This window comes from Chionomys nivalis, chromosome 22 (genome assembly GCF_950005125.1).
Source record: "Chionomys nivalis chromosome 22, mChiNiv1.1, whole genome shotgun sequence".
Taxonomy (NCBI): Eukaryota; Metazoa; Chordata; class Mammalia; order Rodentia; family Cricetidae; genus Chionomys; species Chionomys nivalis.
The window spans coordinates 32994093-33011428 of NC_080107.1; the positions used below are offsets into that span (position 1 = coordinate 32994093).

Below are 17336 nucleotides of genomic sequence, written 5' to 3' on the forward strand. Positions count from 1 at the left end.
ACAATCTTAAATGAAATTTTTATTTTTATGATAGCCATTTACATGTATAATAAGAGCCAATGATTCTTGGGAGCAGTGTGACAGAAACAGAGTGTGGCGAGAACTCATGTAAGACATACTATTTAAATGAGCTGCTGTTAGCTATTCATATTTGTTAATGAACTAGATATGCAGGGCTATAAGAATGAATGTTCTGATGCTTTAAATTTTAATATCTAGAAATCAAGGGTAAGGACCAATTACCAGAATTTTCACCCTTAAAGGAATAATTAATAACAATATAACAAATGTACAGCCCCAAACTTCTTTTTAAAAAGTTTAATTAAAAAAAAAAAAAAGATCAATAGTTGAAAAACAGCCAAAACAGCGCTGTCAGCTTTTCTGGTGCTGGTCACGGATCCTAATTTCAAGTGTCTTGCTATCCAGGGATCCCTAGGAGCGCCTTGCCCACCTGCCGTCACCTGGAGTTAATGGAGACTGTGGCGCAAGTGCGCTTACCTTTACAGAAATAAACAAGCATTCTGGACTCACGATAATTGAATAAAATGTAAATCCCTAATCTCATTAGGCTATTTAGGCCAAGAAAGTTACCCAGCTATTACCTGTCTGGTTCTAATGATTAGTGATGATTTACTGTGCTTTTTTTTTTATTATTATTGTTCTAAAAGTGCTCTGATGTGGTGCCCTGATGTCTAATGAAAAGAAATTAGTCTTAAACAGCTCCTCATTGTTTATCCTGACTTGTAGATAACACATTTTTCTTCTGATAAAATATTTTTTTTCTTATTTATTGTTCAAAACACACAATATAGACAATAATTCTAATTCTGGTGTGTTTTATTTCGGAGTGTTTTCTCCCCGGTGCCTGGCTGTCTGCAGTCATACCTCAGCACATAGCTTTCCCCTGAGATAAGCCCCTCTCCTTTGCTCTTTCTCCCCTACGCTCAGTACTTTGTCTGCAGGATGCAGGTTTTACACTGAAGAGCCTAGTGAGGTTCTGACTGGGCCTTTCCGGCCCCAGCACAATCAAAGTTTTGTGTTTGGAGCTGTCCTTGACATTCTTTCTTCCCACAATGGGGTGGACACAGTGTGCTGGAAACCATGACATCATTATCATTGACACAGACTTAAATAAATCACCTGCGTCTTGGCCTCATTCTGCTTATTCAAGGATTCTTCATCTTTACGGAAGAAAGTGTTCTTTATTGTTTTTACAAACCTTTAGCCCAAGGGTGACTGAAAAATGCAAACTTTTACAAGTGTTTGGAAAATAAATACACTAGGTGGCTCTGAGCAGAGCAAATGCTGAGTCAGAGGGGTCGTGAAAAAGGTTAGACAGGAGGAAGGAAGCCACCAAGGCTTGCCAGTAACACAGGCAGAGGAGGTATTCCGAGAGTGTGTATTATTATGTCCTTCCGACATGGACTCACATAGAGCCCAATACCTGAAAAGGATCAGGGGCACATCTTAACAGTAGAACTTAGTATTCAAAAAAGGAAAAGGCTGGGTCCAGCAAGTTGAAATAAAACACATCCAGGTAAAAGCAGCACCATGGCCTCTGACCAGTTTTGTAATCGTTGGTTAAAGATGGTTAGCACTAAACACCACACTGTGCACAAAGGCCCTACTACGCATCTGTGTGGCCTGCATTTATGAATTTGGGGAGCAGCCAACTGTTGTAACTGCTCTTTACCTTTTCATAAGAAAATGGCAATGAGGAAGGAAGCACAGCAGAGATCTTGAACATTACCACCATTATGCAAAAAGTAAAAATAAAAAAAAAATAAATAAAAGCTGTTAACCGCTGTCCCCTCTGTGGCTCGAGGTGCTCTCAGATGGAAAAGTTATGGTTCTTGTGACTCTTGGCTACCAGAAATCACATGAGATGAGCGAGGACAAAGGCACAAAGGCTATATTTATGTCTAGTACTGAACTCAGAAACACTTACTTAGTTTCTTTCAGGGGCCAATGAAAACACCAGAAGGAGTTTCCCAAACCATGGATGATTACAACTGACAATACAATTGTTGCTGTGCGCTCAACTTCTAGGTGTCTCATGCAAAATACCCCTGTGAAAAACGTTCCCGGAATAGAGGAGGTGCCTAGGGTCAGAGATGAATTGGAAGTGTGTGCACAGTCTACAAAAATAGTGTGAAAATTATGCGACAATTTTGAAGAATGGCATTCAACTAGCATCTATGTGTGTGTGTGCCTCTGACAGAAACATGCCACTTCAGCTCTGAGTCCACATGCAGATACAGTCGTTTTGCTGTGGCATCTTCTAGCAACTCTTTTCCCACCGCAGCAGGGTATTGTAGGAGAAGCAGAAAATGGCCAGAATAAGTTTGAAAGTTCGACTTCCAGTTCTTTGTGCTGTAATGACATGATTACAACACAGAGCTCCTCATCTTGGACGATGCCCTGTGCTCATTAGTGTTGTCACCGTACAGCTACAGTTTTAAAAAGTGCACGTTCTGTTTGTTTATTTGAAAGACTTTTTTTTAACTGGCAGCTTGCCTTGTTCTGCCTTCCCACATACTCTACAATATAGTAGGCAGGGAAAACTCCTGTTTCCTGCTTTATCTGAGAATATTACCATTTTCAAAAATGGCCTTTAATCATTCACGAACCTCTCCTTCAGTGTTACACAGTTTCATCTTCATCAAAACATAGAGCTACTGTTTTCTCTCTATTTCCCATCAGAAAATGTGTATGATTACCTGTGGAAGCATACATACTCGAAACAAAGAGCTGTTTACGAGAGATGGGAGCAAGGAATAAGGAAAATAGACTTTAGAAATGTATGCTAAACAGTGAATGGATTTTTTTAAACATATCTGAGATGTTTGTTTGCAACGCTAGGCATTCCGAGTTTTGATATACAGAATTTGGGACTTTTTAAAAGGTAGGCTTGCTGGGACTCACACCATCACAGCCACAGCAAGGGGACCAAGAGCGTGAAAATAAAACGAGAAACAGATTTGCCACTAAGCACCCAGAGTTAGCAGCTACTGTGTCTCTTCCTAAGTACCAATACTCCGCCACTTTGGACTCAACTCTTATTGAAAAAAATAATGTTTCCCTCCTGTTTGTCAGTCGAACTGCCACCAGAAGAACAGCCCTTCCTTTGCTTCCCATAGGTGCCTCTGTTTTTCACAGCTTGCAGTAATGCTTAAAGTAAATAAGTTCTGGTGCAGCCAGCACCGTTGGGTTCATTCCATTGCCTGAACAAAGCTATTGTTTAGAGGTTTACAACAAGCCTTTTCTGTTTCCCTTGAAAGGCTCCTCCTTGTTCCTATGCTTGGCATGCTTCGTAGAGTAAGCCTTTCTATAATTTTCAAATGCTAACGATAATTTTCCCCCACAGAAGAAATGAAGGATGATTATGATGTTCTGGGGCCAGAAGCCACGATCCAGACCACGCTGAACAATGGTACAGGTGAGTCACGTGTACGTAGCAATGTCGTGTTTGTTCGGTGCCACGATTCCCTGGACCCATCATTCGCACCTCCACTGTTAGCAAACAGTAAGACTTCACAGATCTGGGTTCCTTTCAGATTTGAATTTACCGCATCTTTTACTTTATTAAGCAAATTCATCTTCCATTCTTATACTCTGATTTGCCTCTGAAGCTCGGGAATGTTGAACTGTGTGAATGGATCCTTGCGCAGCATGGGTTTATAGGTTTCTACTTGCAATTTTTGCTTTAAAAATTACTTTAAATTACAATCCAACATGCTTGCATTAGCTACCACTTTCTACCTGTCATAGAAAATCCAAATGATATGTCATACTATAGATTACGAAGCATTTTCCCAGAGCCAAATTTCCTTGAACATTCCTTTAAAAAAGTTAATCATGTAATTTCTCTCGGATTCTCTCTTTACCTTTAAATCTCTGCGTCTGCTAGAGGTACCAAACAGTATTTCTCAGACAGACTTTTAAACAAGAATGAACCATTTCACTCCTTTTTAATAAAACAGATGAATAGCCAGTAGGAGACAGTGATTGATGTTTTATTTGGTTCTGCTCCTGTGGAAGAAGAGAGGTTACGGGCAACTGTGATAGTCCAGGCTCTCCCTCAGACACTAGAGGACATCTCACAGGACAAAGTGACACTCTATGACCCTATATTCATGTTGCAAGCAATCTTTCAAACCACCAGTACAAATATTAGCACAGCTTCCAGGACGAATTCGTCTCCTAAAACAAAACAACAAAAATCACATAACTGCTTTTCTTCAACTTTCCAATCTAAAAAAAAAATGTGTAGGTTTATGTGGCTTCAGAAGTATGAATAATTGTCTGGCAGTAGTGGTGCATGCCTTTAATCCCAGCACAAGGGAGGCAGAGGCAGGAGGATCTCTGTGAGTTCAAGGCCAGCCTGGTCTACAGAGCTAGAGCTGTTACACAGAGAAACCCTATCTCAAAAAACAAAACAAAACAAAAAGTGTACATAATTAAGATGATATTTACATTTCCCTTAACTTGATATGCATGATAATTTATTGCTCATACTGTCTATACACACTCTTTTAATGACTTAAGAGGCGCTAGTCCACTATCTTGGGTGCAAAGTAAGAGAAATAATTTTGTAAAAAAAACTCTTGTTTTTGCTGATTTGAATAATGTCAAATTGAGTATGAAACTGAAAGTGTACAATGTGTGGTTCTAGAAAAATCATAGAATCGTGCACTGGTAACTTCTGATTTCTAGACACAGCTTCAGCAATACCTAGATTACGAACTTGGGCAAATCAATTATTCTCTTTGGAACTCAGTTTCCATGTCTGTAAAGTACACTTGTTGAACTAGTTGATTGCTCAGAATAGTTCTAGTTTTAATATTATATATTGCTGGAATACTGTTGCCTTATAAAAATAGAAACAAAACCAAATAGTTTCATATAAAATATAATAGTAATATACCATAAATTAAGGACTCTCAAAAAAAAAAAATTCCAGTTTGTCAGTTCCAAAGTGGCCTCAGGTTCCTTTAAAGCAAATTGTTAAGTGTCAGCTTCCAGCATTATTAAAAGCTGATTTCATTTCCTCGGTGAGCACTGGAAGGCAACAAGGTAACAATTTAATAGCCATTGTAAATACCTGACTCCAAAGTGAGGTTAACAAAAACTGTTCCAATCCAGGAGGCTTACAAATCAATCTTGAACACCCTTTCAACAGACCTTAAGATCCCTTTTCTCCTAATACTCTCTGTTCCTTGGTATTATGTATTCAGTCAATACATAAATCAATACCTGTTCATTGAGTGTTTTCAATACAGTCCCTGTTACGTGCATGTGTGGGAGAGGATGGGGCAGGAAGACTAAGCCATGGTTATTATTTAATTTGGGAGATAAGCTTAATTCACATGAAAAATAGTGAACAGTAAGGGAAAATAGTTAATAAATAGGCAAAAAATGATAAGAGCCATAATTATTTGAATTACAGAAATAGAAGAGATCCTGCAAAGTGGGAATTTGTCTAGGTTTTATGAAGGAAGTTGAATCTGAACGAGGTACATTTTCAGTAGTCAGGAAGGAAGGAAAAGTGGAATATCTAAAGAGAAAAAAATAGTATCTAGTCAGAGGATAGTGGGTAAGAAAAAAGTAAAGAGAATTTATGGGAAGTAAAGCTGGATTGTAAATTGAAGGCAGTATCAAAATATAATATATTAAAGAATAAAAGAAAATAACGGAAGAAAGAAGTTGGGTCTTGTTCTGCCAGCATGATGTCTCTGAGGTAAGTCAGACTCCAGAGACCTATAAACCATTGTTGTTATATGACAATAAGTACTTTTTTTAAAAAGAAAAGGAAGAAAGAAGAGAAAAAGGAAAAAGTTTGTCATAGGTGATGAAGTGGGGAGATTTTCAACAAGACTTCTTAATAACTGAATGGTACAGGAAAAGTCGCTCCAAGATGAGGTGTGTGTGTGTGTATATAGAGCATAGTGATACTTGCTACTCCTGGATCCACAGGCCTGCTCATCTTTGAGAAGATCTTGAACCAGTCTTCAAATCGTATTTTCATATAAAAGTTATGCATGCATATACGTGTATATGGAGTGTGTGAGTATGGGGTGAGGGAGCGTGGAGAGTGTGTCTTTTAATTTTTAATCAAAGCCCAAGGGCTAGAGGAGACAAGAGACTCATGCAAGTATAGTCAGATAGTATTTCACATGCTAGAACTGTGATATTTATATTGAAGGGCACATATCTCTTGAAGGAAGTAGAGAATTGAGAGTGAGCCTCTTGGTAGGTGGAAAGAAAAATAAAATTCACTGGAGGAAAAAAGATTATAGGGAGAGAGAAAAAAAATCCTGAAGCAAAGAAAGGTTTTATAAAGGTGAAAATGGTCAACTCAATTAAAAGCTTCAAATAACTGAAATGTTGAGCAAGCACATTGGACTTGGTGATTAGAAATTTACTGGTACTTCTCAGTTTATGGCTTGGTCCTCTGAGAGAATAAATGAGTTTTTTTTCTTCTCAGTCCTAAGTTTAGTACATTTTAACACTGGCATAATTTTTGAGTATGAATTGAAATAATGCACCTTTTCTGTTGGATTTTTTCTTTCTTTTCTTTTTCTTTTTTATTTTTTTCTTTTGGAGTCAGGGTTTCTAGACCAAGCTAGCCTCAGAGTCAAAAGGATGGTCTTGAACTTCTGATTCTCCTGACTGTACCACCCAAGAGCTGGGATACAGCCATGAGCCACCATGCCTGGGTTTCCTCTTCTTCCTCTGGGTACCATGCATGCAACTGAAATTATATCCCCAGGCCCTGAAAGCACCCTTAAAGTTCCCCTTAAAGCACCAATTCCTTCTCTCCTTTGGAGTCCTGGTCTACAGAGAAGTTCCAGGACAGCCAGGGCTACACACACAGAGAAACCTTGGAAGAAGAAGAGGAAGAAGAAGAAGAAGAAGAAGAAGAAGAAGAAGAAGAAGAAGAAGAAGAAGAAGAAGAGGAAGAGGAAGAGGAAGAGGAAGAGGAAGAGGAAGAGGAAGAGGAAGAGGAAGAGGAAGAGGAAGAAGAAGAAGAAGAAGAAGAAGAAGAAGAAGAAGAAGAAGAAGAAGAAGAAGAAGAAGAAGAAGAAGAAGAAGAAGAAGAAGAGAAGAAAGACAGACTGGAAGGAAGCAAGAAAGAAAGAAAGAACGACAGACAAAGAGACAGAAAGAAAGGAAAAAGAAAAATGTAATAAAATGAGATGAGGGTATTTTTTTCTCATTAACTGCTTTAAGAACAAAAATAATTTTTGAAGTGTGTATGTGATATGCATGTGCTCATTAGTACTCATGCGTGCACAGAGGCAGGTATGCACACATGTGCATATTCATATTCACACAAGATCCATATTAATGTGGTTTGATCTCCACCCTAATTTTTGGACAATGTGTCTCACTGAACCTGAAGCTCACTGATCTAGCTAGACTGTCTGGACAGTGAGTTTCAGGTCTCTGCTGGCCTCCGCCCATATGACTTTAGCACTGGGGCTATAAGCATGTGTTGCCACACCTGACTTTTTACTGGAGATCCAAAACTCAGCCATAACAAATGACTGATCCATTAATCTCTCCCGTGTGTGTGTGTGTGTGTGTGTGTGTGTGTAAGTGCACATGCATGAATATGGAAGTCACAGGTCACAGGTCAGGTCAACCTTGAACATTGTTACTCAAGAGCAATCCACTCTTTTTTTTTTTGAGATGGTCTTTCACTTGGCCTGTAACTACCAAATAGTCTAGACTTAGATGGCTGACCATCAGGTTCCAGGGTTTACCTGTCTCTATCTCTTCCACACTGTAGTTATGACTGATGCTGCCATACTCAACATTTGATGAGGGGCAGGGATAAAACAGGACTTACCATGTAGACCTGGCTGGCCTGGAGCTCATTCTGTAGAGCAGGCTGGCCACCAACTCATAGAGATCCACTTGCTTCAGCTTTACTAGTGCTGGCACAGAAGGTGTGCCACCAGGCCTGGCTAGTGTTTTGTTTTGTTTTATTTTGGTACGTTTTTTGTTGTTGTTGTTGTTGTTGTTGTTGTTGTTTTCCTAGATATGGTTTTTCTGTGTAACAGCCCTGACTGTCCTGGAACTCACTTTGTAGACCAGGCTGGCCTTGAACTCACAGAGATCCACCTCCCTATGCCTCCCCAGTGCTGGGATTAAAGGCACAGCCAGCATTTTTGAATCTGGGGATCAAGCCCAGGTTCTTCTCTTTACACAATAAGCACTTTCCCAACTGAGCCATCTCCCCAGCCTCTGACCAGACAATTCTAAAAGCTTCTGGCATCCTGGAACACTCCAAAAACTATACAGCTCCTTCCACTATTCCGCTATAGCATTAAAAGCCCAGGTTTGAGTGTTAAGAGTCCATGTATGAGTTAATAACTACCTGCATTTTTACAACGAGTCTTCTACCTCACTTCATCCTTAACTAGCACCCGTAAATTAATTATAGAAGACTTAAAAGCACTTACATTTAATGATGACAAAGCTGTCAACTAATTTTTCATTTATTTCATAACTGACTACCATCAGGATTCATTTTTCTTTCTCTGAAAAACCATAAACAAATCAACAAACTCTCTCTCTCTCTCTCTCTCTCTCTCTCTCTCTCTCTCTCTCTCTCTCTTTCACTTGTTATTTATCTTAAGCAGAATTCAAACTGAGGCTTGAAGGGACATAAGCTTTAACAAAATAGAATATTTAATTTGTGTCCCGAAGGAACATAAAATTTTATAGGGCAATGGGGGAAAGTAATAATAATAATAATAACAATATTCACAAGAGCTGAGTAATACTCCATTGTGCAAATGTATCCTATTTTCTTTATCTGTTCTTCCACTGACGGACATCTCAATTGTTTCCAGTTTTGGCTATTATGTGCAAAGCTGCTGTGAACATAGTTGGGCAGGTGGCCTTGCGGAGTATGAGGTGTCCTTTGGGTATATGCCCAGGAGTGTAATAGCTGAGCCTTAATTCCCAATTTTATGAGAAACCAACACATTGGTTTCCAAAGTAACTATACAAGTTCACCTTGCTCCACATTCTTGCCTGCATGCGCTGTCGATTGTGTTTTTGACCTTAGTCATTCTGACACATGTAAGAGGAATCTCAAAATCATTTTGATTTGCATTTCCCTCATGGCCAAGGATGTCGAACATTACTTAAGTGTTTCTAAGCCATTTGAGATTCCTCTGTTGAGAATTCTCTGTTCAGATCTGTATCCCATTTTTTAAATTGGATTACTTGGTTTGTAGATGCCCAGTTTCTTGAGTTGTTTATATATTTTGGGTATTAGCCCTCTGTCGGATGTGGGGTTGGTAAATCGACTGATGAGGAGGAGGAGGAAAAGGGGCATTAGAGCACTATGTTTCTGGTTCTGCTTCTGAGAGACTGAACTGTCTTGAATTTAGTAAAGAACCGAGACTATCCACCCATAACATGAGACTAGAAGGGGAAAAGGTACAATTTTCCTGGTTTGGTTGGTTGTTTGTGTTTTCACTTGAGATGGTCTCGTTAAGTAGCTCTGGCTGTCCTGAAACTCACTGTGTAGACCACGCTAGCTTTGAACTCTTAGAGATTTACCTGCCTCTCCTACCAAGTGCTGGGATTAAAAGTGTGTGCACTACCATGCCCAGCAGGGACTACCATCTTTTAAGGAATGGCAGCCTGGAGGAAATGCATTATAGGATATATGTCATTTTACTTGAACTATATGGACAGTACCCTAAAACCTGGTGCCAAAAAGGTAACTTTAGACTTGTAGACTGAACGTTCTAGCTATAGCCAGGCATGGCAGGGCGCATCTCTATTTCTCATGTTTGGGAGGCAAAAGGATGGTAAGCCTGAGACCAGCATGTGCTACATAAGGAGTTCAAGATACTGTCTCAAACAAACTAACAAAATTCTTCAAAGCCTTCATAGAGCGGAGATTCTGAAGGTAGACACTAAGTTTGTTTTTCTCCATAGTCCCCTCAACATGCATAGTACTTTCCATAATGCTGGTAGTTAATGAACAGGCCATTTCCTGAGTTAGGGAATAAATTAATGATGAATGAGCTGGTAAAACAGGGAACCGTGGTTTGGATCAGCAGTGTGAATTAAGAAGTAGTTTGACCTAGCCTCTTTGTTCTGGGTGTCAAGACAGACGCAAGCAGGAAGGGTTCTGCGGGCAAAGCCTGTGAGGGATGGGATATTACCAAGGGCTGACACAGTTTCATTTAATCTGAAGAAGTGGAACACATGTAGGAGGGATGGTCATTAAGCATGAGGGGCGGGAAACAAGTAGCATGTGAAATAGGAAAGCAAAATGAACCGTGAATGAAGTTCCTTTTCGGTCTCTATTTTATTTTAAGCTTAAGACCTATTTTCTTAACTGTACACTCAGAATATCCAATCAAACAATGGCTCGTAATAATCCATATTTACAAGATGCTTTGGAGAGTTATAATTTACTGAGCGCACTGGAAACTTGATTAAAAATAAGAAATTCCAAAATTAGGAAAATACAATCCTATTTAATAGAAAGGTTAAGAATCTCTAGGTGAGAATCTGAAGAACTTTTCCTTCTGCCCAGTGTCCTGGTTTGCTTTCTGTTGCTCTTATAGATAACACAACCAAAGACAACTTGGGGAAAAATGTTTATTTGGCTTACAATTATATTTTATATATTTATTATATTTTTGCACATTATTTTACATATTTATTATAGTTCATCATTGAGGGAAACCAAGGCAGGAAATTGAAGCAGAAACCAAGAGAGAAATACTGTGAACTGACTTGTTATCAGGCGCATGCTCAACTTCCTTTCTTATATAGCCCGGGCTCTCCTGCTTGGGGATGGTGCTGCCCATGGTGGGCTGGGCCATCCTACATGAATTAGCAATCAAGAAACGTCCCACAAACATACCCACAGGCCAGTTTGATGGAGGCAATCCTTCAACTGAGGCTCCTTCTTCCTATGTGTGTCAAATTGACAACCAATTTGGCATGGCAGTCAGTAACTCAATCAGTGTCACCATAGAAACAAAGAAAGAAAAGAAAGAAAGAGAGGTGGGGGGAAGGAGAGAGAAAGAGAGGCAGAACAAAGAAAGGATTGAAAACATAGGATTCATAAAAGTAAGGACACTTTCTGTGAATAAGTAAATTCAAATTTACAAAAGAAATGTGTAGACATAAAAAACATAATTTAATATCACATGCCAGTGAAGTGGGCATTTTAATTGGCTTTTCTTATATTAACTTTATAATACAATAAGGTGGCATTTAGAAATATTCATGTCCTTGTGATCTTTTCAGCATCTAGGCCCTTTTTAAATGTTATTAAATCAGGCATGATAAACAAAAACTACAAAGATAAGGTCTTTCTTTTTTCATGTTGAATCACTGTGATGTAGTAGAAAGGACAATGGGTTAGGATTCAAGATATGTGGCTTCTGTCTGCATCCAGCTCTTCTAGAAACTACTTTTTGAAACTCTGTGTGAATTATTAACCTCACTACACCTTGATGGAGTCAGCTTGTTAATGAGAAAACTGGGCTAGAAAATTTGGGCTCTCCTCCCCTCACCCTTTCTCCTCATGAAATTGCCTTGGGAAACATAAATTCCAAAACTGAAAGCTGTACTGGGGGTGCGAATGGGAGCCCCATAAAATCCTTGCCCTCTCCTGCCCTACACAGGGCATGCGTGCATCCTAAGCCATGCACCACGCCCTGCAATTAAGCAGGCCTTGCACTTGGCCTCTGCTTTTTATTTAATCTTTTGTCATAAATTACCTTTATTAATAAAATGAAATTAGTAGGGTTATTTTTTTTTTTTTGATTTTTCAAGACAGGGTTTCTCTGTAAAACAGCCCTAGCTGTCCTGGAACTTGCTTTATAGACCAGTCTGGCCTCGAACTCAGAGATCTGCCTTCCTCTGTCTCCCAAGTGCCGGGATTAAAGGTGTGTGCCTCCACCATCTGGCAAATTTTCAGTTCTTAATACATCAATTCAAAAAGTAAGCGACATATATACATTTTTAAAATTAAGATAAACAGAAGATGACACACTCCCCCCAAAAGAAACTGCAAATATTGTTTTCCTAAGGGCCTTCTGTTCTGAAGTTCTCTCTGTGATGACAGTGCCTCCTACCCTGTCCTGACCTTGACTTTCTTTCGTTCTTGGTCATTTTAACAGCTTTGAACAAGGTACCCTATGGTTTCATTTTCCCTACAACCAATGTCTGATGTTACCTCAGAGTGTGTAAGCAGCGGACTATAAGCTAAGTACTAAGGAATCAGATCAGGGATTTATACCCCTAAAATAACAGTTCTGTCAAGATGTACAACACAGGTGTCCCCATAGCAAATAGACCCTCAGTAATGATCCAGACCTACACTGGAGATTGCATCTGAGCAGACAATACGGAGATTATGACTGGGTGAGATAAGGCCTATAAACGATAGACTCCATGCAGCACAATTTCTGTCATCCATGTAGAAGAAAGTGGTACCCTTAAAGCAAGAACAACTTTGTGCTGTCTTCTTCATGGTCTAGTAGCCTCAACATCCTCTGATTTCTCTTACGTGGGATTTGGGTGAGAGGCTTGAAATTTGCTCGCTTCTTCACAAGGGTGGAGGCTGTACAAGTTTGATCATCAGATCTCTCCTAGAATGAGCAGAGGATGTGGATGAAGTTTTAGCAGCCATGCAGGAACACAGAGTTCAGGCAGTACTTAAGCCCCCAACAAGGAGGACGCTCGCTGCTGTGCTGCTGCGCCGCGACGAAGCATGTCGTTTCCTTCTAGTCTATGCCACGTTTTTCAAGGTTGGAGGGTTTTTGTCATTCAGTCAGATATCTGTCATCGAAATCATCAGTTTTACATTTTTCAGTAAATTTCATACTTTTTTTTTTTAAAAAATCAGTGACAAAAGAAAATTAGGGAAAGCAGAAAGGGCACTGGGCAGGATGGACGGGAGTTGTCAGGCGGAGGCCGTCATCCATGGGCACCCGCAGGAGCATCTTCCCTTCCTAGCCCGTGAATGCTGAGGTTTCATTAGCTTTGTCTGCGATTAGGCAGCTACCTCCACTTCACAGCAAGAATTCCACAAGAAATAATGAACCCTCCTAGCTTTTTGCATGCCTTCTTCATTCATTCAAGAGATATTTAATAAACACTGTTTTCCTTGCAATGCTACCTGTGGTTTCCAGGCACCTCCAAAATATTTTTTTTTCTTAATCGTTGCTTGTGGTTCTCCCTTCAGAAGTCTGTGTTATTTTGACTTTTTAATAAAAGAATAATACAGATTAAACTCTCTAGACTTATTTAGGGACTAGATAACAAATTGATTATGGCAATTAATTAATTCAAAGTATGAATGGCTGTGACTTTAAGGATATCTAAGACAGTACATGCTGGCTCATTTCCCAGGTGAGAAAATTAAGAACCAAACGCAAAACAAGTAGTCCAAATGGGGAGTCCCAGGTTCTGAGTTTGGTCTGATCTTTCAATGATCCAGCACGATCTCTGTGCTAGACTTCCCAATAAGTACTGATAGCATATAGTCGGTACTCGCACCAGCTCACCTATGTGGACAAGAAACGTTCAATGTGTTGAGATACGCTCAATGATTCCTATCTGCAGATCAAATCCAGCCAGCAAAGGAGAGGGGGTGTGGGGATGAGGGGGTCAGGAGGTTATCTGATGGGGAGTAATTCCTTGATGTCACTCAAAATGATGTGTGGACTATGTGAGGCAGAAAAGTGAGTCCTTCTAGTAAGGGTTCTTAAGCTGGACAGGATTTCCTCCAAGGCCTGTGAAAACACAGATTGCTGATTCTGGAGTGGGCCCTGAGAACTTGCATTTCCAATAAGTTCCCAGGTATATTGATGCTCATATGCAAACATATTTTGAAGTACTAGAGTGTACAGAAAAAACACTGTCTTACAACTTTCTATGAAAAGAAAGTAAGAACCGCTGAGCAAAATCCCCTTTCTAAAATACAGCAACACTGTTTCCAGACTGTTAGATTACGTGGTTAGGGGAAAGATGAACACATGTACGGCTTAACTGGGGAATTAAAAGTCAATACAATACATTGTTTCGTACTGCTGTACAGCCAAGTCGTTCAAAGGTTACTGTAAGTCTCTGGCTCATGATATTCACAATGCTCTCATACAAAATCAAACTTTAAAATTAAACTGCATCCCTGACTGGGCTACTTCCTGCTGTGGAGGGAAATATTTGATCTTGCAGACTGCTACAAATTCCCACCTCCTATTCATTCTTCACCTCTTTCTTCTAAACCTTTCAGCGAGGATCTCTCCCTGGCGTTTGAACATGCTCCCCCAGAGAAGGCCGTATGAGAGCAGGGGTGGATAGACCACCAAGACGCCTCATTCTCAGCCAGAGAGAAAACTTCTCTGCTGCTCTTGACAGCCCTTCCCTGGCTTTATACACGCCTCTGTACCAGTCGGAGGCTTTGAGAAGCTGCTGCGTGGCTATACTGTGAGGAAAAGATCTTCCCCCTCCCTCCCAGTTCTCAGATATTTGGTGCCAGTATATGTAGGCTGACATTTATTTATCAGTCAGCTCTGTATAAAGTAGCCTTGGAAATTCGTATACCTCTGCATGTGCTCCCTCAAGCTAAAAAATTCAATGTAAAATAAGATATAGCTTTCTATTTCATCTTATCATCCACTAGTACTGAAGGAATTGTTTTTTACATTTGTGAAGAAGATCGTTCCATACATGACAACAGCTTCTGACCCATTTGCTTTGACATAGCAATGTGAATGAGAGGTAGATTTTTCAAGAGGATCATTTATTTTGACATTTGCCAGAATGGTTTAACAATAGTATTCAAATATATTTCTTCAGTTTTTAATGAAAATTGAAACCATGCCAGATAGTAAACTGGTGGTGACGGAGTAGCTGCCTTCTTGTTCTAAATACAGAAAATAAGTAGCAAAAGCAAATAGAAAAAAAAAAAAAAGAATAAGCATCAGGGCCGCGTTATAAACTCAACTACCTGTCAAAAACACCTTTAGTGTCATATTAAGAACATGTTCTAAGGGCTGGAGAGATGGCTCAGTGGTTAAGAGCACTGACTGCTCTTCCAGAGGTCCTGAGTTCAATTCCCAGCAACCACATGGTGGCTCACAGCCATCTATAATGAGACCTGACGCCACCTTCTGGCTTGAGGGCACACATGGAAGGAATGCTGTACATATAATAAATAAATAAATATTTTTTTTTTAAAAAAAAGAACATGTTCTAAGCAGCTCCATTATAGGAACTGGCTGATTCATGAATGAGTCAATGGTTTTCTTCCACTCAGATTTCTGTTAACCCTGCTTGTTTCGAGGCAATCACTTTAAAAGTCAGTTAGATTAACATTCACTATCTACCTTTAAAAAATCAATATTTTCCCAAGACAATAATAAAGGTGTTTATGAAAGTATCATTAATAAGCATGAGTAGTAAGAGTGAGTAACATATTTAAAAGAGAAGAATTTGCTGGCTTAAAGGGATCTAGAAATTTATCTACCAATATTAAAATACATATAGCCATGAGGAAACATTTTTAATTAACATTCTCTTTTTGGATGGAGAAAAGTTTAACTAACCTTAGGGAAGGTTGAGATATTTGCACGACATTAGGGTAAATTTTAGGACTAAATGCAAAATCCCTGGAGAAGATGTGGGAAGAAATTACTTGAGGTTTCTTGTGAATTTTTTGTTATGGTTTGATGATAAATACCATGCAAATATCCTCTGTCAGTGTGCTTTGGCAGCGCTTCTGAGGAGGCCAGGGAATGAGGATTATAGAAAGAACAAAAAATGAGGTCGATTTTATACTAGAAAAATACTGGGCAGAATTCTGTAACTTCGTAGCGAGTTCTCCACCTCATTCCTGTGTCCACTAGGCAGTGTCATAAAGATCTTTGGAAAAACAAAAATACAAACTTCCCAATACAATCCAAATCTCATTCTTGCCAACAGGAGATACCAAATGCACCCTCGTCATTTGTTCCAGTTACTGTGGGAGCGTGGTTTTGGTTTTCAGAGACTGGAGGACTCCACAATTTAAAGTAGAAACAAAAGTCTCTGGGGTGACTTAATGTCAGGCGAGGGGACAGTCCAGACACTAGAAGATGCATCACGGTCTCAGAACAAGAAGCTGGGTATAGAGCTGCAGAATGCCCCCATCTCGTCTGTTTTCTCTGTGCTTCCTTCTCCTTTGTCAGAAATGACTTGTCCTTTCCTGAGTGGAAGCCATCAGGTCCTTCATCGTGCATCTTACAGCTGTAGTCACTTGGAGGGGGAAAGCCTTGATGCTCATTTTTATAATAAAATCTTAAAACCATAGGGAAAAGATCCATGGACTTTAATTTTTCCTCTTGGCCTCTTCTGGAGAATTGCAATAAAAACCAAGGAGAAAGTTACACCATTTTTCATAGTGGATATGCTGGCTCATTTAATTCAGATGAGAGGTGATCAACAGCAGATCCATGTCCCATAAATGAGGGAAAGTCCTGATGACGTCAGTGGACTTAAATGGTTAAATGGCATTTTCTTCATAAAAATCCTTTTTGGGTGTTCACTGAAGCCGTGTCTAAATCCTGGGAGCACTTATGAAACCTTTGGAACTCTTTGTCACATTACCTAAAGTTGAGCAAAGTTCCAAATCCCATTCAACTATTAGGTATCTTGTTTTATGTTTTGTTTTTAATGCCAAGAATAGTGTGGAAGGCACATTGTTTTCCACCTTCATTCTGGAAATTTTTCTTGAGAAATTACTCATTCCTTGGCAAGATACTCAGTGTTCAGAATCCATAGATGACCATAGATGATCCTCAGAGAGAACATGTGACTCGAAGTCCTTTTGTCCCCACCTTGCTTCAATGTAGAAATCTAGCATGACAAAATTTGATCTGGCAATCAGATTCCCTCTCCAAACACCAGAAGTGTATCTAGATGTAGTTTAGTTTGCCTATCCAGAAATATCAGAATTTTTCTCCCTTTTAAGCCCAAAGACTATTAATGCAAATCCAATTGAATTTGCATTTGATTACATTTCTGATGGAAACATTCATATGCAAATGAAAATTCATGCAAAGATAGCCAGATAATTCAAATAGTTGCTGAAATATCAAGATAAAATTAGGATATTAAATGTACATCCATCCACGTTTCCTGGGTTACACTAAGGTCATCAAGTGGGACAATAGTCTGAGAAACCTCAGATAAATTTTATTTTAAATATTCAAGTATGTATGGGTTCAGATGGAGCCATGATATTTCTTTAAATTGTCATGGTATGGAAAAAGATGTCGGGCATGGATAAAGTTAGTCAC

The 17336-nt window shown here is 39.4% G+C and overlaps 1 protein-coding gene across 7 annotated transcripts in view; it reads left to right on the forward strand.

Annotated features, from left to right (window-relative positions):
- Nucleotides 1-17336, forward strand: part of Zeb2 (zinc finger E-box binding homeobox 2) — a 136316-nt gene that overhangs the window by 95287 nt on the left and 23693 nt on the right. For all 7 annotated transcript variants that reach the window (XM_057755551.1, XM_057755547.1, XM_057755550.1 and 4 more), the window contains one exon: nt 3368-3439. In XM_057755551.1, coding sequence (XP_057611534.1) covers nt 3368-3439 — 72 coding nt within the window. The remainder of the gene's footprint in view (nt 1-3367; nt 3440-17336) is intronic.